At 53.0% G+C, this 26163-nt stretch overlaps 1 protein-coding gene across 22 annotated transcripts in view; it reads right to left on the bottom strand.

Annotated features, from left to right (window-relative positions):
- The window catches only part of DLGAP4 (DLG associated protein 4), a 209113-nt gene that overhangs the window by 26595 nt on the left and 156355 nt on the right, over positions 1–26163 (bottom strand). For 10 of the 22 annotated variants that reach the window (XM_081560118.1, XM_081560115.1, XM_081560116.1 and 7 more), the window contains 3 exons: positions 5110–5471; positions 2530–2618; positions 1568–1980 (listed from right to left, as the gene is read on the bottom strand). In XM_081560118.1, the coding sequence (XP_081416244.1) occupies positions 1568–1980; positions 2530–2618; positions 5110–5471 (864 nt within the window). Of the gene's footprint in view, positions 1–1567; positions 1981–2529; positions 2954–5109; positions 5472–6002; positions 6148–21949; positions 22022–26163 lie in introns of those variants that run through there. The other 12 variants (XM_081560135.1, XM_081560133.1, XM_081560136.1 and 9 more) reach the window with 8 other exon arrangements.

Below are 26163 nucleotides of genomic sequence, written 5' to 3'. Positions count from 1 at the left end.
ACCCCATGGTCCAAAAAGCAGGAAAGTAGCTAAGGGCAGTCCCAGGTGATGAAAAGGGAAGTCGCCGGACAGCAGCTAGGTAGCAGGCCTAGAGAGCAACGTGGCCAGTCCAGAGCCGGGGACAGAGGGCACGGGGAAAAACAGGAGATCATGAGATGATCTGATACATCTGCACACCTAGGAAACAATGTCGATGGTGGGCTGGCAAATCTCATGGGGCGTGTGAAAAAAATTACAAATAAGAGCTTAGAAAACAAAGTATACAGAAGAGGAGGCAACCATTCATTTTAGGAAAAACAAAATGTATGAGACAATGAAATCATACAAGGCTCTGCAGTGAACATCATTTACATGCTCACAGTAAATAGAAATATTGGTTGTTTTTTTTAACCCCAAACTGATGTAATATATGGAGGGTGGGGCACAGGAAGTGGAGGTGACAGAGCTAAATATGAACCATTATAGCAGATTTCAATACATGATGATGATTGGGAGGAAATGAAAGGTATTCCCATTAAAAAAACAAAAAGAATGAAAGAAGCATTGCAGGCAGACACCAGAAGACAGAGCGGTTGAGAGCTGAAGGTGGGGAAGGCTGAGGAAGAAGGCCAGAGGGCTGGATGATTTCTATCAGAAGCAGTTCAGGATCCGTGCCTCTGCCCTGATTTTGTAAATACTAGTACTGTAAGAAGTGATCAGGTATATAACTCACAACAGTTCCCTGCACACCAGTGGGTGTGACATCAAAGCTGGGAACTGGCCTAGAGACAGTGGAAACAGGGACTCTGCATCATCAAGGGGTGCCTTCCTCAGGCCCTGCCCACCAGGGGTCAGTGGGATGCTCCGTCCCTTCTGGACATTCTGAGGACCTGTCCCTCCTGCCTGGTATGTGGAGGGGAGCGAACTGGGGGCCAGAGCTTCCCCTCCCTGTATCAACCACCTGTGACTCAAGGCTCCCTACATATTCCTAGATCTTTCTTGAACTAATTGCTCAGGGGAATTTTTGGATACAGGCATGGTATAGACAGAAACCTAAGTAGGGAAGTACTGTCTCAACCATGATTTCTGTCTCACCCATTCACAGTTCCTCACACTCTGCTGAGCCCACAGTTAGATCCTTTAGATGCTTGGCACACAGTAGGTGCTCAATAAGGAACTGCTGAAGGCGTAATTATGGTGCCAAGTTTCTGTGCTTGGTACTTCACCAGACCTTGAACATGCACCACCACATCAGAGGGTAGGACTATCTCCACATTACAGGCAAAGAAACTGAGGCTCAGAGAAACCTGCCCAGCTCACTTCCCTAGTAAGGCAAGAGCTGGGATTCAACCCCGGGGGCGGCTGACCCCACAGCCTGTGCAACTAGCAGCCGCTGACATAGATTCTTTCTGGAAAAAGGCTGGTTATGTAGGTGGATAGAAGGAAGAAAAGCAAGAATGAAAATAAGAGGTAGGCTCACAACTGAGCTGAGATGAGAACTTAAAGAGACTCCCCCTGCCGAACCCTGGAGACTCGGGGCTGGCACCCCCAACTGCCTGCCCCAGAGAGCCGGCCTCGCAGTACCCACCTTCTTCAGAGAGATTGTTCTCTTTGGTCTCCTTGTCCATCTGGCAGCACCAGCCCTCCAGCCGCTCTGTCTCTGCCTGGAGCAGCTTCAGGAACCAGTAGCCATCCCGGCGGCAGGCCCCAGGCTGCGCGGGCTCTGCTGGGGAGCTGGAGGAGGTCTCCAGCCAGGGGTCGGGCGGGGGCAGCGAGGACGCCTCCAAGGCAGGGTCGCTGTTGTCTCCATAGGAGAGGTTGCGCTTGATCTGGGCAATCTTGGGGGCCTGCCGGGGGCCGGCATCGATGCTGATGGAGTTGGGGTGCGGGGTGCAGTCTGGGAGGCTCTTCTCAGAGGACTTACAGCTCGAGTCGTTGGCATCCTGGGTATCCGAGTCGGTGTCCCGTCGGGAGGACATGCTGTGAGAGGGGGCACTGCTTCTGTTGGGGGGGGGGCGTGGGGAATGGCATGGAGGTGGGGTGGGGACAGGAAAGGGTGAGTCACCAAGAGGGTCGGAGACCAGAGGCCACCCCGACCCGGACACACGGGAGACAGAGAAACGGATGCATCGTCTGCTCACCATGCGCCTGAAGCGGGTCCCACAGCCCCATCTCATTCTCAGCTCAGCCCCCGCCCTGCCCCCACACGCACACACGGACAAGGTCATAAGGTTGCCTGTTTACTGCAGTAGGGCCAGGAAGCCCACCAACACTGGGGGTGCTAGGCCGTGACTCCGCCCGGCCTCAGCCCCCGTGGCTGATTCCTCTCACGGAGCAAGCGCTCACCCTTGCTCATCAGTGCACCCGGCTGCCCGCCCGCCCAGCCTCCCACGCCTGGGCCACCGCCCGCACCCCCAACCCAGCTTGGTTATTAGAAATCCAGCAAGGAGAATTGGGTTAGGGAGAGCAGGAGGAGGTGGCGCGGGAGAGGTGAGAGCGGAGGGAGGGAGAGGAGAGGGGAGAGGCAGCCACCACCTCGGCGCCACTTACCGCCAGTCGTCCTCTACCTGAACCCCGATGGACTGGAATTTGGTAGCGGGACTGGGCTCCTCGTTTGGCACTGGCTGAATGCAGTCAACCTTATTGAAGGACAACGACAGCCACGGCACGGGGACAAAGACAAAAATAAAAAAACAAACACCACACTTGCTGCTGAAATTCACATTAGTGGGACGACGCAAATGGACGAGCGGACAGACGCACACGAGGCATGCGGACACTGCACGTGGGCCTGAGGCCGGACCAGGTGAAGCCGGGCACTGCTCATTCGCGCGGAGGCGGGCGGGCAGGCGGGCAGGAGGTGGGATGGGGTGGAGAGGACCGCCTTTCCCTACTCTGAGGAGGGTGCCATCACATCGATCGCTTTGGGTCCGTTGTCCTCCGAGAGGTGGGAACCGTTCCTTCTAGTCCTCTCCTTTACACGCATCAGAGAGAAGAAAAAAAAAAAGGACAACGAAAGAGAAAGAAAACACACACACACAAAGCCACAGCCGTTATCTGGTGTAGTTGAAGCCGGGCTGTCTCGAGGCAGAGGTCACTCCCCCAACCCTGCAGCTGAAGGGCAGGCTGGGGGCACTGCACGAGGCACAAACCTTGGGCAGCAGTTCTGGATTTCAAAGCTGTCACCAAGGCCACAGCCAGCCCAGTCCCTGGGCCCTATGGGACGCCATCCCTGGGCCTCGATCACACTTGGCTGAGGTTACCTTCAGCACCAGGTGGGCCAGGGAAGCAGTAGGACTAGGGCCACGTGCAAGGCTGGCACTCTTTCTCTATACCAGTGATGCCCGGGGCCTACCTTTCATTCCTGGGACAGAGGTACGTGGCCACAGAGTAGCCAGGCCAACCCCTCCATCACCGCTCACGAATGAGGGAGAACCCACACTTGAGCCAGGGCTCGAGGCACCAAGGAATGGGATGAGGGTTGCTGGGACCGTCACTGGAAATTGGAAGCTCTGGTCTCTTGGCTTCACAGAGGCCAGAGAGGCTTTTTGGGATGGGGTTGAGCGCCAGGCACCTCCCCACCATGGAGGGTGTAACTACATGTCTCCTTTAGCTATAGCCAGCTCAAGCGACGGGGCATCACCAGCTCCCAAGAACTGCTTGGAGAGCCTGGGGGGGGGGTGGGGGGGGGTGATCCGACAGGTGATCGCCAGAGTTCGCAGCCCCGTGTGAGCCTCTGAGTGCAAGAATCAGGGTGCGTCTAACTCGCTCTCGGGTCTTCTATAAAGATGAGAGCATCTGGTTTGGCCAAGGAGAGGGTGGGGCTGCCCAACCCTAGGAGTAGGCTAGGCTAGGCTATTTTCTGTACCCCTCAGAATTCCTCCAGAGTGACGTACAGGCCAGGGGCTGAACTTCTTACGAAGGAGACCAGAAAACATAGTCTCCCGGCCAACTTTCTTCTTGTATCCGTGGCGAAACTGTAGCCCAGAGCTGCCTAAACTCTGCCTCCCCAAGAAGCAAGTGCAAGCCATCAGCCAGTGAGCCATCTCTGGTCCATTCATCCCTCCTTAGAGTCCCATGTTCCTTCTATAACTCTGGTGCTTTGTCGTGCACTTGGCCAGGGGTGGCCAGGGAAACGGAGATCCTGTCTGATCTAACCCACCATGCACACCACCTGGATGTCCTTGATCGCCATTTGGGTTAGGAGGGGCTCTGCCTTCCCCAAGCTCTCAGCCCACTGTAGCTGCCCTCCCCACTCCCCACCCCGGCACAGAGTGTGCTTTACTTAAGGATGTAGAACAGCTCCTTGAAAGTTGCAAGCCGGGGCCCAGGTTTCCCCCGCTCAGCTCACAGCACAAGTACTAATATGAGATCATGCAGGAGGCGCCGTGCAGCAGTGGGGGGAAGCTGGCACACCCGGCCCTGCTGTGCGCAGTGGTCACGAGTGCACAGTGAGCCTGGCTTCCTGAAGCGTCTCCTGGCTTTGGCCCCTCGGTCCCAGGGAATTATCTGCCTGGATCCTTTCTTGCGGAGGAAGGCGTCAGGACCGACATCCCACTTCTCAATCTGTTGTGGACCTGGCACCTTAAGCAACCTACCTGTCCCCAAGGCCCAAGAAGGCTCTGGGCAAGGTCCCCTTGGAGCAACCCCCAAGGCTCCAGGGCCCTGGTTCCTGGTCCCCCCGGCCCTTGGCGTCTACGCTCCACGCTGCTCCCACCACCAGGCAGGGCTGCAGCCTCCGCACCTGAGCTGACCTTGGATCAGAGAACTGTCGGGCCAGTCCTGTCTCCCACACGTCGGCTGGCAGGGCAAAGGGTGGAGTGAACAGACAGACAGAGGACAGGCAAACAGTGGACAGGAGATGGCTGGCTGAGTGTAACTACATTCACCGGGACAACCCATCGTTGGAGCAGGGACACGTGCCCACAGCTGCACGGCCCGCACCACGTTCGGGAGACCTCGAGGAAGGCATGGCTTACGGGTGGAATTTGGTTTGGCCACTTGGGGCCAACCCCCCAAAACAGACAAACCACCGTGACCCAGGAGACCTAGTGGGCCTCCGCCAGATGTAATTACACGCAGGCAGGTGCACGGTGCAGGCCGAGGACAGAGTGCGAAAGGGGCCCCTACTTGTATTCCTATAGATGACAGTTTCCTTTTGGGGACGGCCTCTGGGTGAGATTCAGAGCTGGTCAGCGTCCCTTGTTCGCTCTTCAGAGCTGCATGTTTTGGGGGTGGCTCGGGGGCCTCAGGGGCTGGGGTGACGCCGCCCCGTGTCACGCTGGGCGGGCGGGTACTGCTGTCCAGGCTGTCCGAGGAGTTGCTCAGGCCGGACTGGCTCGTCACTTCACTCTTGTGGTCCTGGCTGTCCAGGTAGGTGTCCTGGGCGGACTCGGTGCTGCTCTGGACTGTGACTGAGATGAACGGCTTTGACGTGGTGCGTGGAGGGACCGGTGGTGGGGTCTTCTTATACGCCACTAGGCATGATGAACCTGCAGATGGGTGAGAAGAGGGCAGGGGAGGGGTGAAGCCGCCAGCCCTCTGGAGCCCCTTTCAGGGCTGAGGCCCCACCTGACCCGATCCTAGCTCTGGCCTCGGTGAGGATTTCTGGAGGAGAATAGGGGTCAGACACAGCCATGACCAAGACAGACAGACCCAAGCCCTGCCCATCCTCATGCTGAGCCAAGGTCAAGCCTAGTGGGGGATGCCCACAGGGACCAACACACCCTCACCCTCTTAGTCCCACACAAAGGGATTATCCAGCTGGGGTGACAGCAGAGGTGTGGTCCGGACAGTTAAAGAATGGTTAACCTCGCGTGTCCTCAAGCTCACTGAGACCTGCCACTCCCCTTCTCAGTCTTTCCCTCCTACTCTACCTTCCCTTCACCCTGCTCCTTTGCCCAGAGGACCCCCTCCCTGTCTGGTCAAAGATCAACACATCCTTCAGGGCTCAGTTATCCTTCCCCACAGGGTGTCATTCCCGCCCCACCACCCCCACCTCATTATGTGAAAACCCCACACACCAGTCTGCCTCCCCTAAGACTCCATCACGCCCAGTCAGACTCCCTGTTTCCAGCAAGACTCAGGGAACTAAGACCTGCCCTGGGTGGGAGGTAGGGTCTCAGCATCCCGTTCCGATCCTGGCCCAGGGCTGGCTCCACTTTCTGTCTGAAACAGGAGATGCTGGTCAACTAGCAGAAGCTACTTCCTCTGAGGGGTGGAGTCACATCCAGTGGCTTTTCTTGGTATCTTAACTCCAACTGCCAGTTCCCCAGTGAGGACGGAAACATCCTCTACCAAGGTGAGGCCCACAGGGAGCAGGAGCCAGAGGAGGGGCTTTAAGCCTGCCTTCAAGGGGCTGCCAATCAAGATGATGGTGATGGCCCAGTGGGAACCCTCCAAACGAGGCTCAGAGCCACTGGGGCCATGGACAAGGCACAGTAGAACCCATTCATCTGCCCCGTGAGATCTCACTATGCAAACACTAGAATGACCAAAATAAGAAACGGTGACAACACCAAATGTTGGCAAGGATGTGGAAAAATGGAATCACTTGTACATGGCTGGTGGGAATGTAAGATGATACAACCACCCTGGAAGATGATCTGGCAGTTTAAAATTAAACATGCAAATACCATACAACACAACAACCAAACTCTTGGGCATTTAGCCCATAGAAATGATAACATGTTCAAGAAAAACTTATGCATGCATGTTCATGGCAACTTTATGTGATATAGGCCCAAACTGGAAACAACCCAGATGTCCTTCAATGGGTGAGTGACTGTGGTGCACCCAGACCATGGAAGACCCCTCAGCAACCAAAAGGAACCATGGATACAAGCAACCACTTGGATGAATCTTAAGTGAATTATGCCTCGTGAAAAAGCTATCTCAAAAGTTACATATCACATGATTCTATTTATAAAACATAACTGAAATGACCTAATTATAGAGATGGGAACAGATTAGCAGTTTGTGCGGAGACTAGGGGGAGAGAGTGATGAGGAGGCTGGAGCGACTTGGTTATAAAGGGTGACAGGGAGGACTCCACTATGTGCAAATGGATGGGAGCTGTGTATCTTGATGGTGCTGGTGGATACAGGCACCTGCGCTGGTGATGAAAGCACAATGGATTAAATACACCACAGGTGATACAAGTGAAGATGGCGAAATCTGAGTAAGATTGCTGGGCTGTATCTATGTCAGTATGCTGGCTATGACAGCAGACTACAGTGTTGCAAGATTTTATCACTGAAGGAAACTGGGTAAAGGGTACCAGGATCCTTCTGTATTATTTCCTGCAAGTGTATGTAAATTACCATTGCCTAAAAATAAAAAGCCGACTCACTGGGAAAGACCCTGATGCTGGGAAAGATTGAAGGCAGGAGGAGAAGGGGACGACAGAGGATGAGATGGTTGGATGGTATCACTGACTCAATGGACATGAGTTTGAGCAAACTCCAGGAGATGGTGAAGGACAGGGAAGCCTGGTGTGCTGCAGTCCATGGGGACGCAAAGAGTCAGACACGACCGAGTGACCCAACAACAAAAATAAAAAATGTAATTTAGACAATCCGCCTGTCTGTTCACCTGACAGACACATGTACTAGACCAGGCCCGTACCAGGGACTAGAAAAGCCAGGCAGAGAGACAGCTGTGACAGGAGTGCTTCAACAACAACAGAGGTCACCACAGAAAAGCCCCAGAGCCAGGAGCCATGTCTCGTGCCCGACCCAGTCTAGGTGAGTAGGTGCTCTGGGAGCTCAGAGCTCAGAGCACTCAGTTCCTTCTCTGTTCAAAATTCCCCAGCCCTGCTCGGGGATCTCCTCAGACAGACACACCTGCTACATCACTGAGGTCAGACAGCTTAAGGCCAGCATGGCTCTGACTACTTTCTTGTTCTGAGGGAGATAGGCCTAGGGGTGAGCCAAAAATTTACCACTCCCAGCCCCTGGTGGGAGACTGGATTAGTTCTCTGACCAGGCCAGGGGCAGTCTCCCTCAAGAGCTGGACACGTAGTGCAGCCCATTGAAGCCCATGACCAGCAGAGCCTGGACTCACTGGGGATTTCATGATTCATTTGTTTGGCTGGCCTGAATGTCCCAAGGAAGCTTCAGTGGAGTTTTCTTCCCAGATCAGAAGGAGGAAGCCTTGATCTGCTCAAAATGCTTAAGGAGGGACACCTCCCTAAGAACATCTCCCTAAAGGGGGTGGCAGTGAGTGTGAGGACCCAGAATCGGGCTCTAAGCCTAGCTGAGGCCCTGTGATCGTAGTCGGGGTCCTTGTCCCCCACCTGTGTTGTAGGCTGACACTGGCCTGAAGGAGTCAATCTGTGCAGGGACTCGCCCCACCCAGGAGACAATGGGACCGTCCACAGTCAAGGGCCTGTACAGACGGCTGACCCTCCAATTTCTCTCTCAGGGTGTGTAGGCCAGAGTTCTGCTGACGCAGCCACTCATGAGAGAGAGAGAGAGAAAGTGAACTAGGGGGAGGCCAAGCCAGATAGCCAAATGTGATAAAAGGACAAGTGAACTTATCTTGGATTTTCTATGTCTCCGGGGGCACAGGTGTCAGTCAGACAAGTGGTGGGACTAATGGAGTGGATTTAGAGACCTTGGGGCCTCTGTGGGTGGGAGGCATCACTCAACTGTGAGCACTATACCCGTCCCCCGCCAGGGCAGGAGGATGGGGCCTGACTCTATGGTACAGCTCTCATTTCACAGGCATGAAATGCCAAGAAATACAGGCCGACACCTTTGCAGCCCCTTCCAGCATCCAGATCTAGCCAGTCCGTGTTCTCAACTGTCGCACCTCCTCCCACCTCGGGGCCTTTACACATGCTGTCCCTTCTGCCTGGAAGGCTTCTCTCAGTTCCTCACGTTTCAAGGGTCACTTCCTCCCAGAGGCCTCCCCGACTGCTCCCTAATCTCACATCTCTCAGGATCTCCATCAGAGCACCTGCCACGTTTGTCGTCCGCCCATCTCAGCATTTACTTGCCAGTGGTTACAGGCCTGACGTGGATGGGGGACTCTGTCTGTCTTGGCACAGCAGGTCGTATCCCAGGCCCACGGTGACATCTCAAGCACAGAAAGCTCTCAATAAGTATTTGCTGAATAAGAAAAAGAACCTTACCACTACAAAAAAAACCCTCGGGTGCCGAAAATCAAGATTTAGCCATAGTGAAGGTTTAGTCATAGTGAAGGCTTCCGGCACTTTAGAACCCGAGGTCCTTGTCCCGTTGCAACTTTGGAGCCCTTTCTTCTTGGTCCCACCTTCCCATGCTGACAGCCTCACCTCCCACCCCCTCAGCATGCCCCTTCCAGCTTCAGAGAGCCCTGCCACCCTTTCCCAAACATGCCACATTCTTCATGCACCGAAGCCTTCTTGCACATGCATCATCTCAGGCAAAACCCCTTTGCACATCCTCCGTGTTTCCTGCCCTCCGGCCCATCCCTCCACCCCCAGCCCTTTCTGGCCCAGGCAGAGTCTGACCCTCTCCTCTGGAGCACTCAGGCCTGTGGCCAAGTCTCCAGCTGTGTGTCCCATGTGTGTTGGCAGCCAGCCCCCAGTCCAGAGGGTTCACAACCATCATTTGCCAATGAACTTTAGAGAAAGCAAGTGCCCTGAGACCCAAGATGCTGGCGCCGGCCAGGACGTGACTGCGGCCCTCCCTGCCCTGTGTGGAGACGTTCTGTGTGCCACACTTGACACCGGCGTGGCGAGTGGGGCAACTCTGTGTCCATTCACTCTGGAAAGCTTTCAGACCTGCCCTGGGAAGCTTGGGGATCAGCATTACTTCAGGATGACTGGCTCCTCCAGCTGGTTCTTGTGTGTATTTTTAAAGATCCTAAGAGAAGCGTCTGCTGAGCCCCAGCACTGTCTGCGCACTGCACTGCTGAGCCCTGGGGGCCTGCCTTCACCTTGGCCCGGCTGGTCCCTCATGCCCTGGCTCAGACAGAAGCCGGCTGTGTGAGGCCGCCTGCCCCTGGCCCCAGACATCCAGCCCAGTCTCCCCGCCCCATTGTGCACAAGCCCTTGCTTCTTCTGAGAAGGAGCCCCCCTTTTCTCATTTCTGCCTTCTACACCAAGATTTTACCCAGCAAACTCTTAGCTCGGAATAAATTTGCTTCTGCATGTTGTCTTTTTTAATGTCAAGGTACAGAAGATGGCCAATCAGAGTTCAGGTGCTCAGAAGAGTGGCTGTGATTCCCTAGCAACCTCAGGATGCTAGCCCCCCTGCAAGTGCTTTGGAGGCCCAGCCCGGCCCCCAGGTCTGCTGGCGCCCAGGGGCCGAGCAGGAAGCAGCCTCAACAGTGTGGGAGGCATGACCGCAGGCTCTGCAGAAGAGCCAGTGGACCCACCCGAGACCCCGTGCAAATGGAGCTGACCTCAAAGACAGACCCGTAACTCCCTTGCTGGCTCTGCCAGGCTCCAGGGAGGGCTCATCGGAAAAAGGGCTAACTGAGAACCTGTAAGATCCCTCTTTGTCTCATGCAATGGGTCAACACGTAGCTAAACTGCGCAGTTCACCTGCTATGGTAAAAACAGAAGTCAAGGCTCCCCACCCACTCGGCCTCCAATTCCTCCCCCTTCCCTGTCTCCTTCCCCAAAGCAGAGGATGCTGGGAGAAAATCCCAAGCAGTGATGTCAGGACCAGGGACAGACTGGCCTCTGAGAGCCACTTTCCTGTTGATGGCCCACATGCCCCCTATTCTTCCCTCCCTGTGCCAGCCTGGAACCACCTCCCTCACTGCTCCTTAGAAGAACAACATCCAACTTTCATTTCAAACACCAGCAAGAGGGACTGGAGGCACTTCTCCCCCCAGCATCCTCCTGGGGACTGAGTGCACACAGCCAGGTGCTTCCTAACCGCCTCCCCATCCTTCCCTTCTCTCCTGATCGAGAGCCAGCCCCCCCAGACGCCCCACACTGCTGCTCCCTGGCCCCCGGACCTCCTGTCTTACCTTTCCTGTCCCTCTTTCATGCTGGTCAATGGGCCACTTAAGGAATCCAATCACACCCCTGCTTTGAAACTTTTCAGTGGTGCCAACACCCACCCAGTGGAATTGTAACAAACCCTTCAGTAGGGGCGGGGAGCAGGGGTGTGGTGGGGTGGCCTCAGGGCCTCCAGAACCTGCACTGGCCTCCCACCCCGAAGTCCACAGCAGCCAAGAGGTTACCGAGGTGACACTCTGGGGAAGACAAAAGCCACAAAGCTCAGGGAGTCCCAGCCCCACCCTCGGAGCCCTGTCCAGAGGGGACGCACTCAGGACACACTCCTGTTGGTGTCGGGTCCAATACTAACCACAAACCTCACTGAGTGAGTGCTCCATCTACACCCAGCCCTCAGTATTAACAAGTCTGTAATGTGAGTTTGCCTATGCACTAAGATTCATCTATAACCTTTAAATCAACACTCATGGGGCTTTTGTGGCCACTGGCAGAGCCTGACAATTCGAACTGCCCAACACACAGGTTCCCAGCTGACACTGAACAAGGCAACACTGTCTTTTTGTTTCAGCTCATACTGTAAACAAGCCTCCTTTTCCTGGTCTACTTAATGCTGCGCTTTCACATTTTTGTGTTTTTTGTTGCTGGTGGTGATTTCTCAGTTTGAAATGGCCCGAAGTATAGTGCTGAAGTGCTGTCCAGTGTTGTTAAGTGCAAGAAGACTGTGATGTGCCTTATGGAGAAAACGTGTGTGTCAGACAAGCTTCGTTCAGGCATGAGTTATGGTGTTATTGGCTGAATTCCATGTTGACACACCAACAATATACTAAATAGGTGTCATTAACAGAAACCTCAGTGTTTTCTGCTGGCAGCTGGTGGACATGCAGGGACTCTGCATTTCCCATTGGAACAATGGTTCAATGTTGCTAATTCAGTGTCTGTGAGACATGTGTGTAAGCACTGTGAATAATGAGCATGGATTGGACTTTGGCCAAACGAATCCTCAGAACAGGTATGTGAGGTAGGTCTGTCGTTGCCCCGTTTTCCAGGTGGGGCTCAGAGAAGTGGGGAGACTCGGCTGAGCTCACTTCCAGCCAGGCAGTGTTGGGGCCAGGGCTTGAACCCAGGCTGCCTGAAGTCTGACCCTTCCCTCATGCCCCAGCCACTGCACCAACTCCATGAGGGTCACATGGAGACAACAGCCTTGAGCAGGTCAACTGCTTCACCCAGAAAGTGGGGTGTGACACCCCAAGTGCTCTGAGTGGGATCCAAAGAGCTGGTGGATATGGAGATGCTTTGTAATCCTGGGGTGGCCCCTGCAACTCCAGTCATCATGGTTTCTGGATGAAGGAGACTGATCACCTTCTGGGGGGCAGCTGGGGGCCTTTCTGGAAGACATTAAGGTTGACTGGGTCTGGCAGGACGGACCAGAGTCACTGAGAGGAAGGAAAGGCGGGGTTTTTAGGTGGAGGGGTGCTCTGAGCAGAGGAGCAGGGCAGAAAAGCTCAAGGCGTAGGCGGACAGATTCAAGCAGGGCCTGGCTTGGTGAAGTGCTGCTGCTGCTAAGTTGCTTCAGTCGTATCTGACTCTGTGCAACCCCACAGACGGCAGCCCACTAGGCTCCACCGTCCCTGGGATTCTCCAGGCAAGAACACTGGAGTGAGTTGCCATTTCCTTCTCCAATGCATGAAAGTGAAAAGTGAAAGTGAAGTCGCTCAGTCGTGTCTGACTCTTCGCGACCCCACGGACTGCAGCCTACCAGGCTCCTCTGTCCATGGGATTTTCCAGGCAAGAGTACTGGAGTGGGTTGCCATTGCCTTCTCCATTGGTGAAGTGGAATTCAGGTAATTTAGCTGGTGAAGGGAAGCCAGGGGACCTGAGAGAGGGCTGCCTCCTCTCGGATAGGGTCCTTGGTTTCCTGGGGCTGCCCAGACAACAGGAACAGTGCGACCTTCTTCTTGCCCAGAGAATCCCTCACACAGTCCCTCTGAACTGGCCTGCAGTCGGAGGATTCCACAGCAAGGAGACCTGACTGTAGCTGGAAGGGTTTATCGCCTCCTATTTCCACGGCCTGGCACACGAGGCAGCCCTGCGTCAGGCGCCAAGGCCATCTCAAGTCCAGAGTGTCCAGATGAACCTGTGCCTAGCTCCCTCACATGGGCTTTGTTCTCTGGAGAGGGGACCCCCTGCACTCAGCTACACACTTCAGGAGCCTGGAGAGTCCCATCCCCTCTTCCCCGGCCTCCCCTACAAAACCACATGTCACAGAGCTGGGCTTCTCTCCATCCCATCAGCCTGGTCCAGGCTTCCACCCTCTACCCTCCCACCTCCCTGCTTTGTCAGTGGCCCAACTCACCCATAACCACTCTCCGGACAGTAACCCGAGGAGTTAGTTAAAAGTACAGACTAGATTACTGCCTCCCTTTTCTAAAGTTTTTCAAAGGCTCCCCACTCCATAACGTTGCCTACTTTGGCCTGCGACAGGCACTGCCCCTTCTTCGGGCTCGCTCAGTTCCAGCACGTCCCCCTTGCTCATTCCATTCCAGTCACACTGCTGTTCTGCAAACACTGCAGGTGTGTGCTCACCTCAGGGCCTTTGAGCCTGCTGCTCCCTGTCTGAGATGCTCCCACCTCCAGATCTGCACACCTACTCCTTCCTAACCTGCTCTCATCACTGCTGCCCACTCAGGTCTTCCTCAGGGGTCATACCCTTGATGGGTCCTCCCTGACCACCCTTGTCTACAGCTGCTGTTCTTGCTCTGAGGACATTGTTTGTTTCATCAGGCACTGATCAACTTACTGGTTCACTTGACTTCTGTCCCTCTCCCAGACCAGATACACATCCTGGGTATCTATATAGCTTCCTGAGAGTGTGTGTGTGCTAGTCACTCAGTCGTGTCTGACTCTTTGTGACCCCATGGACTGTAGCCTGCCAGGCTCCTCTGTCTGTTGGATTCTCCAGGTAAGAATCCTGGAGTGGGTTGCCATTTCCTTCTCCAGGGGATCTTCCTGACCCAGAGATTGAACCCGGGTCTCCGGCATTGCAGACAGACTCTTTACCAACTGACCCTGAATATTTTATAGAATTAAGATGCTTTCCCAGCACCAAGACCAATACAGGGCTGGGCTCAGTAAATATTTATTGAATGACTGAACAAACCCATTTGACAGTTGGATAGACTGAGGCTCAGGGAAGAAGGATTTACTCCCAACTTGGAGCTGGAATCTAATGCCCAGGGCGAGCACTCTGAAAAACTCCCTGTGAATTGGTACAGACATTGTGGATATGTACCATATCCATATGGTGGTCCCTTAAAAAACTGCACACTTCAGGAGCCTGGGGAGTCCCACTCTCTCTTCCCTGGCCTACCCCACAAAGGCACGTCACATGTCCCTTAAAAAACTAAATGGTGAAAAAAAAACCTAAATGGTGGTCCCTTAAAAAACTAAAAATAGCGCTACCATATGACCCTGCAATCCCACTCCTGGGCACACATCTGGAGAAAACCATGACCTGAAAGGATACGTGCACCTCAAAGTTCACGGGAGCACTGTTTACAACAGCCAAGACTGAAGCAACCTAAATGTCCACTGACAGAGGAATGGATAAAGAGGATGTGGTGCATATATACAATGGAATATTACACAGCTCTTAAAAAGAATGAAATAATGTCATCTGCAGCAACACAGATGGACCTAGAGACTGTCACAGTGAATGAAGTAAGTCACTCAGACAAAGGAGAGATATTGTATGACATCCCTTATAGGTAGAAATCTAAAAAGAAATGATAAAAATGAACTTATTTACAAAACAGAAACACACTCACAGACTTAGAGAATGAACTTATGGTTGCCAAGGGGTAGGAATAGGGGGAAGGGATAGTTAGGGAGTTTGGGATAGACATGTATACACTGCTACGTTTAAAATAGATAACCAACAAGGACCTACTGTATAGCACATGGAACTGTGCTCATGTTATGTGGCAGCCTGGATGGGAGGGGAGTTTGGGGGAGAGTGGATACATGTGTATGTATGGCCGAGTCCCTTCACTGTTCACCTGAAACTATCAAAACATTATTAATCAATACAATATAAATTGTATTCCCAATACAATATCCCAATATAAATTGTATTCCCCAAAAGTATATCCCAATACAAAATAATGTTAAAAAAAAATAAAAAACAAAAATAGAGAAAAGATCCCTTTAGGTCAGCCCCCAACACACACACACACACACACACACACACACACACACACACACACACACACACACACACACACACACACACACACACACACACACACACACACACACACACACACACACACACACACTATACAAGTGCAACCTGGTGGGAGGTAAAGCCTGGAGCAATTCTGTTTGAAGTTTAGCAATGAAGCCGTGCTTCAAGCAATGTCTTCCAGGCAAGGCCTATCTTATGTACAGATTTAAAAGGATCATGACCAAGTGAGTACTGGGCCAGGTACTACTTTATTCCAGACACAGGCCTGGGTGGGGAGATCATCATCACTGATGTTTTATAGATTAGAGAACAGGCTTTTAGCTTTCAAGAGTGGCTGTATGGCTTCCCTGGTGACTCAGTGGTAAAGAATCCGCCTGCCACTGCAAGAGACTTGGGATTGATTCCTGGTCCAGGAAGATCCCACGTGCCTCGGAGCAACAAAACCCATCTGTGTACTGCAACTACTACTCAGCCTGTATTCTAGAGCCTGGGAACTGCCACTACTGAGCCCATGTGCCTCAACTACTAAAGCCCAAGGGACTAGAGCCTGTGCTCTGTAACAAGAGAAGCCACCGCGATGAGAAGCCCATGCACTGCAATGAAGAGTAGCCCCCACTCACTGCAACCAGAGAAAAGTCCTCAAAGCAGCAAAGACCCAACACAGCCGTAAATAAATAAAAATTATTAAAAAGGAAAAAAGATTAGCTGTGTAGAAAAGTCTGCTCTGTGAGACCGTGGTGGGCCACATACTTTGCACAGGGTCTAATCCCTAAATGTTCCCAGCTAAGTGGGTTGGCCTTGAATGGGCGTCAGAAGTTTAAATGTCTATGGGACACTAGGCCTCTAATGCCTCTGGCCCCTGGCTGTCAGGTGGAGACATGGGTCAGCGAAGCCAGAAATACCTGGACTTAAAAATAAATAAAACCTCGAGATTAAAAAATGGAGTTAGTTAATCCAAAGTTTAAAAAAAATAAAGAAAACCACTGTGCAGGTACATGCCCACCTGCTAACATGGCCCGAGGCACAGAGGTCTGTGACTGCTGGAACTGCTGTCCTCAGACCTTCCTGCTCCTTCCGGAACCCCAGCTCCTCTCCCCCTGCACCCCAGGAAGCCGGTCCCCAAGAACCTCCTTGCAAAGGCAGGAGACCCTTGGGAACTTTGAAATCAAGGCAGCAGGAGGCCCCTCTAGTGCTATGTCAGGTCTGCTGGGCGAAAGCAGAGAAACCCCTTCTGGTGGCAGGCCAGGTCTGGTTGCGGGCTCATGGCACCAGGGCGCAGGGGACAGGAGAGCCCCATCAGGAACACAAATGGCTGCCCCCTCCTTCAAGGGCCTGGAGCAGCTGCCTGAGAGGGACCTGCTCGGTTGCTGCGGCAACAGCCTTGGTGCCCTCCAGAGACAGCTGCTCCTTAGAAAGCCCAGCTCACATCCCAGTTGGGCTCAAGGTCTGAGGTGGTTCTATCTTGACATGTTCAGGCCAGAGGGGCTGGAGGATAGGGTTAAGCAATGCCCTCCAGATGGACCCACAGTTCAAGTCAGCTGGTTCTCTGAGGACAGCGAGCTGCCAAGCAGATGACTCACAAGCTCCAGGACATCTTCCCGGAAGGAGGGCTGGCTGTGAACTGGCCTAGCATGAAAAGATATAACTGTATCAGATCATCAATTCCTCACCAGGCCTATCGTTCCCACTTCAAAGAGGAAGACAGGCTCAGAGAGAAGCGAACAGCCCCAGGTCAGGCGGCCAGGATCTGAGCTCCGGCTTTCTGATTCCAGAGCCGGCACTCGTAGCTGCTGTTTCACCACCCTGCCCAGGGCTGGAGGCAGGTGCCACTCAGCCAGGCCTGCGAGATCTTGGCCAGGCCAGTTCCCCAGTCATGACCCCAGTCTTGGTCCTCACACAGTGTCTGGCGATATCCTCTGAGTGGGTTAGCTGGCGGCGCCTCTGGCTCTGCTGCCCATGGAGACAGAGGCCTGGTGCCCCTGGACCAGAGCCCCAGCATATGGACGAAAAAGGTGTCCTGCCCTCCCTGTGATCATGGCCACCCAGCACCCTTCTCCCCTGGATGTGCGGTCCTGGACACTCTGACCCTTCACCAGAAAACACCAGAACCCCTGGCATGGGTTTCCCAGTCACTCAGGACTTTCCCAGCTTGGCTAAATCTCACTACAGCTTCAGAGCAGAGACCAGAGAGGTGAGGCCACTTGTCCCACGTCACATAGCTGGTTGACAGGGTACTGTGACTGGAACGAGGATGTGAAACTCTCAAATTCCAGAGTCTGAGGAGACAGTAATTCCAGTGATTTTCGAGCCAGATTCCGGGGGCCCCCGCTGACTCCCAGCCAGGGCCCTTGGAGGGGCTCCATTTTCCTTTTCCCTTCCCTGTGGAATTTCCCCATGTGGTATTTTGAGCTCCACCAGACTAATTCAACCTCTTCATAGTACAAATGAGGAGACTGAGGATCAGAAAGGCAAATGTGCTCCCTGAAGAGCAGATACCAGACCAAGGACCTTGCCGGGGGCTCTGAGTGTGGGTATGTTCCCCATGCCCCTCGCCCCGCCTCCCAGCCTGGAGATCACCAGCTCCAGGCATTCAGGGAGGCACCCACCTGTGGCCAAGCCTCACCTCCTCCAGCCCCTAACCAGCATGCTGTTTCTCAAAAAACATTTCCACCATTATCACGACTGCATCCAGTCAGCAACCTGTCAGGCAACATTCACCCCTCGCCACCAGTTCTGTGCTGGAATCTCCTGCAAGCATCCTTTATTTCTCCCCAGAGACCTGCCTGCAGAGTTGGCTCTGCCAGCAGCTCTGCTGAGGCCCCTGCCCTACCCCGCAGGACACCTTATTACCACCACCCCTGGGAGTCCAAGCTTTAAAAAGATGCCAGCAGTTCCTGAATCATGATTTCCTTGTACATTAAAGCTATAAACTCTAGTAAGGAGGTGCTGACAAGTAGAAGATGGCCCGTTACAGGGACACTATGGCTCCAGCCCAACGCAAAAACTTGACGTGGACAGCCCCTGCCTGGCCTGGCGGAGGAGTAGGGGGTGGAGGATCCAAGATTTGGCTTTTGAAATACTATCTGACTTGTCAAATATTGACTCTAGCATGTGAACCTCACTGCGGCCTTTCCAAAACTCTAAGGTCCCAGGAGTCCAGCCTGGGAAGTGCCAGTTAAAAGAAAGGGGCTCTAAAACCATCCTCACTCCTGGAGGGCTGACGTCAAACCCTGGTAACGGGTCACAAAAAGCCTGGCTTTTGACAAGCTGTCACAAGACCCTGCGTCCAGTGTGCAAAGCCAGACACTGCCAGGCCCTGTGCACCTCGATTGCTGGCCTCTTTCATCATTCTGAATGACCAAGCGGATTCCAGAATAGAAAGACGGTGTTAATAGGCTCATTCACTGTGCCTGGAGTGACAGGTGGCCTATCGGGTGACAGAATCTGGAGCCAAGAACCCTGGGCGGCTGAGAGACGAGATGAGATGAACGGTGCAGCAGTGAATGGGGAAAACCGTGAGTTCAGCTCAGGTCAGCCCAGGCCGGCCGCCTTCTGTGGTGCCAGGCCTAGGGACAGGGATACAGGAAGGGAGAGGGCCTGGTCCTCAGAGCTTATATTAAGGTCCTGAGTTCAGGATCCCAAGTTAGACAATTACACAAAGCAGCAAACACGTGGAAAAATGCCTTAGTGACTCCAGCGGATCACAGACACGGTCTGAGGCTATACCACCAGAGGAAGGTGAGGACCAGGGAGGGGGCAGCCCCAGGGGGCTCCTGGGTAAAGCAGTGGGGACTGTTGGTGACTGTGGACAGGGGCGTTGCCAAATTGGAGCCTGATGAGAAGGGGACAATCTGCACTGGGGAGAAATTTCTAATCCATCCTCCCATTACAAGTGAGGCCACACGCTGGCCCCCTGGTGGGCACCAGGGACTCAGGATGAGTGGTCCTTGACCTCAGGAAACTCACAATAAAGTAAAGCTCCACCAACTGGTTGCAGCTACATGGAGTACTGCAGGAGAAAGCCTGGGACTGACTGAACAGAAAGAGAAAGTATTAGTCGCCCAGTCGTGTCTGATTCTTTACCACCCCGTGGACTGTAGCCAGCCAGGCTCCTTTGTTTATGGAGTTCTCCAGGCAAGAATACTGGAGTGGGTTGCCATTTTCTACTCCAGGGGATCTTCCCGACCCAGGGATTGAACCTGGGTCTCCTGCATTGCATGCAGATGCTTTACCATCTGAGGCACCAGGGAAGCCCTAGCCACCAGGAAACAAGAGTTACTGCAACTGACTAGTGACGCATGTCACAGATCTACCACAGACACGGTGTGACACGTGTGCACCATGAGCTGTGCCCAGTCTAACAAGAGGGGTGGGGGGGCTTCGAGAGACTGGAGTAGGAGCCTGGAAAAGTCTTCAAATACCTAGGAGACTGTCACATACAGGTGGTCCAGGTCATCACAGTGCAACCAAAGGGGGACAGGAAGGTGGGGGTCCAGGGGGAGCAGATGTTGGCTCATCCTAAGGAGACGTTTCTAAGGGGCAGAGCTGCTTGGGAGGCAGTCAGCTACGCTGGACCCAGGCACGATGGATGCAGGGAGGGACTCCCGCTCCCACAGGTGTGACCTCTAAGATGCCTCTCAGGCCTGAGATGTTTGCTGTTTCTTTGCTTCCTACTTCACACTCAGTTCTCAATGTGACATCAGACATCATTTTTGTGTGTATGACATTCACTGTTCAATTCTTTTTTGGCCTCCAGAAAATTGTTTCTAACAATCATAGGAGGGGGAGGGGAATGTTCAGATGGCCAAGCTACAGAGGAAGTAAGGAAGGACTACTTCTACGACAGCATGGTCAGGGCTGGACCCGAACTTCCTCTGGACAGTCTGGCAGCACAGAGCCCCTACCTGAGATGGGAAACTCCCTCTTGAAAACATGAGAATGGCTGGCACTGGCTATCCTGGCTCTGGCCTCCCCCAACACTCGCTGATGAGGTGGGGGAAGCCTGTAAGTTGGGAGGCCCTGAGTGTGAGCACCATTCTGCACTGACTCATGGTATGACTAAGGCTCCCACTGGTAAGATGGGAAGGATACGCCCTGTTCATCACCCTGTTCATTGCCCTAGGACTGCCACAAGATTCATCTTCCCACAGATGGGAAAGGGCCTGGCAGGTGAGGAACCATCATTACAACTGCCTGTGTGTGTGTTAGTCGCTCAGTTGTGTCCGACTCTTTGCGATCCCAGGGATTGTAGCCCGCCAGGCTCCTCTGTCCATGGGATTCTCCAGGCAAGAGTACTGGAATGGGTTGCCATTTCCTTCTCCATACAACTGCCTGAGGGGCCTGCATATCAGAGCCAGGGGCCCACAGGGCAGCTGTCTGACCCCAGGCCCTCCAAGCATTTGAGGGCCCAGAAGCTGGAGGTTTCTGGCCTAGGGCAGAAGCGAGGTGTCCTGTCCTTCCAGGGGGCAGGCTCAGGAAAATTCAGGGCCCTGAGGACCCCAGCCGCCTGCCCACCCCCCAGGCCACACCTGCATCGCTGTGTTAGTATTTTAGGGTAGTGACCTCTGGTGTCCCTGTCTCGCCAAGCACCCCTCTAACTTCTCTCTGCCCCCCTCTCCATGCCAACACCCCATGTTCTCAGTGTCCAGGCCTTTGCATGGCTGCTCTCTGCCTTCACTGCCCCTCCTGCACCCTACCTTCCTCCCCCTCCTCCAGGTCTTCTCTGAGCACTACTCGCTCTGAGACTTCCCTGACTGTCCTCCCGCCCCGGCCCGGGGCCCCTCACTGGGTCACTCCCTGGGGTTTAGAGGCGTCACATGCCTCTGCCATCACACTGTTTCACAGGCCTGCTTACTTTTTTCCTTTTCCCTTTAGATGCTGAGTCCCCAGAAGGCAGGGACCGCATGCTTCCCATGCCCGTAGTACCCAGAAGGGGTCCCCTGGAGAATGCCTGCTGCCACTCATGAGGCTAGATTCTGACTTCACCCCCAGAGCAGCACAGGGCTGCAGGGCCTTCTCCCGGAAGACCTTGAGGACTTGGCAGTAGGAAGAGTCTGTGAGAGGTGACTTGACAAGTGGAAGACAGAGGTGCTAGGACAAGCCGTGACTATCGGCTTCCTCCTCACGCCTCCATACCCCTCTCTACTCGATGTTTCTCCGGACCACCTCTAAAAGCACAACATGGTGACACTTGGAAAGATCTCTCTGAAAGAACACCTACCCAAGGGAAGGTCATCAGCTTCCCACCGCCATCCACAGAACCCTGCCCTCACAATGGCCCAGTGTGAAACCCCCTGGAAGGACTGGCTGAATATTAGTGACTAATAGTCATAGTTACTGGTGTTTATTGCCTGCTCAGGCATCGGCAGCTGTGGCCCTGTCACTGTCCGAGGTCCTTACATTTGATCCCCACAAGAGATGTTTTCACCATTGACCCTTGTGCTGCTGAGGAAATGGAGGCTGAGAGAGGCTGAGAGAGGCTGAGGGATTTGCTCAGCATCACACAGCAAGCTGTGTTCTATCTACTAAATGAGGGAAAACCTTCCAGGTTTCAATCTCCAGAGAGCAACCTTCACAGCATCTGGTCTCACAACAAAAATACAAGTTTGCTGGCAAGGAGACTGACAATACACATTCCTATAAACTTAGAAGTCACGGCACAAAGTCTGGTCTTCCCTGTCTGCTGGCAGACTCTGGCTAGCATATACTTTTATACAGACCTCTAGCCCAAGCCAGCATTCTGAAGAGCACCTGGAGAAAGTGGACTTTACCTGGACAACTTCCACCCCTCTGGGAGCTGCTCTGCCCCGATGTTTTGCAAGCATTACCTATCACCCACCTCCCCCAAGCTTCGGGCTGTCCTGCCAGGCCCTCTTCCGCTCTCACAAAGAGACCTGTGACATCACTTGCCCCTCAAATGGTCCCTCCCCCTCCTAGGACTGATGTTCACCGGTAAAGGCTGGGACGGCACCGTTTCCACCGGGTATGCTGCTTCTGGTTGATTAGTAGCACCTGCCTGTGTTAAGAAGGATCCTGAAGCTGTGCCCAGGCTCCACACAGCCAACTCGGGCGTGGGAACCAAGGCTGCCTCTGGGGAGACAGCCCTCCTGGGAGATGAGCAGCCTTTTAAAAATTCTGCTGGAACCCAGCCACATAAAGCTGAGGGCTGCGGTGTGCATTAACTTGGAGAGTTAACCCCAAGAGTTTGTTATTCAGACACCACCTACTCCTCCTTTCAAATATACCTCCTTAAAAGGGGCTAGTGCACGAGGTCCCCGGCCACAGAAACAGAAAGTAGAAGTGTAATTTCCAGGGGCTGGAGGAGGAGGGAACGGGTACAGAGTCTCAGCTCTGCAAAGATGAAAAGAGATGGAGGGTTGTGATAGCTGTAAAACATGTGAGCTGTACTTCATACTACTGAACTGTGCAGTTAAAAACAGTTTCAGCGGTAAAGTTTTATGTATACTTAACCACAATTTAAAAAAAAAATGGGCTAGTGAGAGTCCACTGAGGAATTCTCTACAAATGAGCCCCAGTCATCACACTGATTTTTCACCAAAATCCAGAAATCACAAATACAATATTTAAAGCTACTTTAAGCATGAATTTTCTGATTTGACTTAAATGTATTTATGAGCAAGGGATGACTAATAATCTGAGGCTATTTCCTGAGATTCAGGAAATAGAAATTTTAAAAGGGGGGAAAAAACATCAGAATTCAAATAGGGCTTCCCTGGTGGTGCAGTGGATTAAGACTCCATCTGCCAATGCAGGGGACATAGGTTTGATCCCTGGTCCAGGAAGATCCCACTTGCTGTGGAGCAACTAAGCCCATGCACCACAACTATTGAGCCTGTGCTCTAGGGCCCGGAAGCTGCAACTACTGAGCCCATGTGCCGCAACTACTGAAGCCCTCAAACCTAGAGGGTGTGCTCCGCAACCGCAAAGGGAAGCCCCCACCTGCTCCAACTAGAGAACGCCTGAGCTAAGCAATGAAGAACGAGTGCAGACAAAAATAAATAACAAATAAAATTTAACAATGCAAATAGAAAATTAAGAAGACTGGAGGTCTACAAGGGTAGAGATGGATGTGTTAGTATCAGAGCCTTGGAAAGGAGTTAGAGGGAAGGTAAACGTGGAGGTTAAAAAAATTAAAACTTGGAACTTCCCTAATGGTCCAATGGTTAAGAACCCACCGGGCAATGCAGGGGGTACAGGGCGGATTCCTGGTCTGGGAACCAAGATCCCACATGCCACAGAGCAACTAAGCCTGTGCATTCCAGAGTCCATGCACCACAACTAGAGAGTCTGTGTGCTGCAACTAAGACTCAACACAGTCAAACAAATAAAATATTTTTAAAAATAAAACAAAAAAAAGAACTACATTGTATAACATTATAGAAAAGTTAAAAAGTCACTTTAATCCCAGTACCCTAACACAAGCACTATGACATCATTCTACACCAAAACTTTTAAACTGGGCTTCCCCAATGGCTCAGTGGGTAAAGAATCTGCCTGCAATGCAGGAGATCCAAGAGACATAGGTTTGATCCCTGGGTCAGGAAGATCCCCTGGAGGAGGAAATGGTAACAACCCACTCCAGTATTTTTGCCTGAAAAATCCCACAGACAGAGGAGCCTGGCAGGCTACCATTCAAAGGATCGCTAAGAGTTGGACACGACTGAGCATGAGCCATTTTGGAATGGCAATCTGGCTAAAAAGAAACAGAAACTTCTGCTTTGGCCTTCTTAAATAAAAGCAGTTGGCAGAAAAGAAAGAGTAGTGAATCAGGATTTCAAATCTTAGTTAAGCTGTGTGACTCCAGTTAAGTCACTTGACCTCTCTGTTCCATCATTTCTAAAAACAGTAGTACTAACTGCAACCCGCCTCCCTCAGCAAGGGAAGCAACAGGGCTCTGTGCACTGTTGAAGTAGTATGTGAAAGGGCGTTAGCAATAAGTAGAGAGTGCTAAAGAAGTTTTTTCTGATGACTAATGATCAGTATGAAAACTTGATGATGACAGTGATGATGATGTAAGTATTTGGAAGCTCTGATGTTACTTAACCAGGCTCACCAAGCCCAGCCAGGCCCGGCCCTGACCTTGCAGACCCTTTCAGACCTGAATCTGTCCCAATTCCCTCCATACACCAAACGCCTTACACCTCAGGGTCTTGCCCCTTGCAGTTCCCAATCTGCCCTGGCCTGCCTCCTTCCCATCCTCCACCCTACTTTCCCTAAGGTGCCTTCCCCATATTCTCTGACAAAGTCCTTCTCAGCAACTATGTTTCCTTCAGGGCTCTGATCTCAATTATACAGTATCCTGTGTATCCCTACTTGCTCGGATGGGGTCTCCAAGCTCCCTGAGGAAAGAGACCAAGTTTGTCTTGTTCCCTCTTCTTCCCCTGGCTCAGCACCTGGCATGAATGGCCGATTGTTTGGAAAGGGGCGTGGATGTGGGGGCGGGGAGGAGCTGGCTGGGATGAACTCAAGTCCTTTTCCCCTGGATTGTTCCCACACATTGCTGCGCCTGCGCTCTTTGAGGAAACTGCTGTGGTAGCAGTAGCGCTGGCTGCCCTGCCTTCATAGGTACTGTCAGACAAGCTCAGTTCCTCCCACCCCGCAGGCTCACAGCTCCTGACTGCTACCACTCCCTGTGCTGGGCCAACAGCACCTCATGCAGCCTGGGAAGCTTGGGAAGGCAAGAACATTCCAGGAGAGCCTGGATCTATTACTGTATTCACAACACATAAGAGCAGACTCCTCATCACAGCCCGTGGAAGCAAACTGCCCAATGGAGTGATGACTGTGCTGAAATAAACCCTGGCTGAGTGCCTGGTGGACTCTGACGGCCCTGGGCAGGCTTCTCTAGACTGACTCAGATCCCCAGTCCCTTGGACAACCAGCCCCTGCCTCCCCTCTCCTACCCTAGGCACCCTCCCCTAAAAATCTCCATCCATTTGGAGCTTACCTAGCTTTTGAAGTCCTCTCTAAAGCCTGCCTCGACTGGCTTCATCGTCCCCATCAGAGCCCCACACCCGACAAAGAGCCATCAGATGACCAACTCCTCTCCAAACACCAAGTGCATCTGTACTTTACCAGGCATGGGACAGGGATGGTCTTTAAATATTCCAAATCTTCTCTGGGTATCAATAAAGAGCAGGGCTAACATTTCTTAAGTGCTTCCACTGTGCCCGGCACCGAGCTGAGCGCTTTACAGACACACACACACTCTCGTCCTCACACTGTGACTTGTGTGATATCAGTATTATCACCTCTATTTTGCAGATGAAGAAACTGAGGCCCAGAGAGATTAAGCAACTTGCCAAAGCCTCACAGCTCCAGGCCTCAGTCTAGGATCTGGACCCTGGCAGTATGACTCCAGATCTATGCTCTTAGCTACTGGGCTGGACGACCCCTGGCATGTGGGCTTCGGGACACGGCTGGGCTTTGTAAGTGCCGGGTTCTGCCTCCCAGGGGAGCAGCACGGTCCGGTGTGGATCGTCAGTGCAGTCACTCAGCCACAACTTCTAGATCACCTACTGTGTGTTCAGTGTGTGCCCTCCCGGGGCGGACTTGAACCAACATGGCTCTGTGCCTGGGGACTTTGGGATTGTGCAGAGGAGAGGAAGAGAGGTGGACAAAAATCCGATCTGTTGAAGCAACCAAGTTGTTACCATATCTGCTTTGGCAAGGCTGAGAGTTTCCTTAGAAAAAGCACAGAGAAACAGGAACTTGAGACCCCAGGTAGTTAGGCAACGGTTCATCTCTGAAACACACAGGCAAACCCAAAGCGTGTTAGAACTTTCTCACTACCTCCCAAGGGACCAAGATCGATTTGGCTGAACAGCAGAGCTAGAAGGATGTCGCTCCTGTCAAGAAACAAATGGGGAACCTGAGATCCAGGGGCTTGTTGGAGGCCACCAATCGACTTCTGGAGAAGCATGGCTCCTGCTCCCCACACCCTGTCCTCTCCAAGCCCCTGGGG

This window comes from Giraffa tippelskirchi, chromosome 13 (assembly GCF_054371585.1).
Source record: "Giraffa tippelskirchi isolate mGirTip1 chromosome 13, T2T-mGirTip1v1.2.pri, whole genome shotgun sequence".
Classification (NCBI taxonomy): Eukaryota; Metazoa; Chordata; class Mammalia; order Artiodactyla; family Giraffidae; genus Giraffa; species Giraffa tippelskirchi.
The sequence above is the reverse complement of the archived record's forward strand: the minus strand, read 5'-3'. Positions and strand labels throughout refer to the sequence as shown.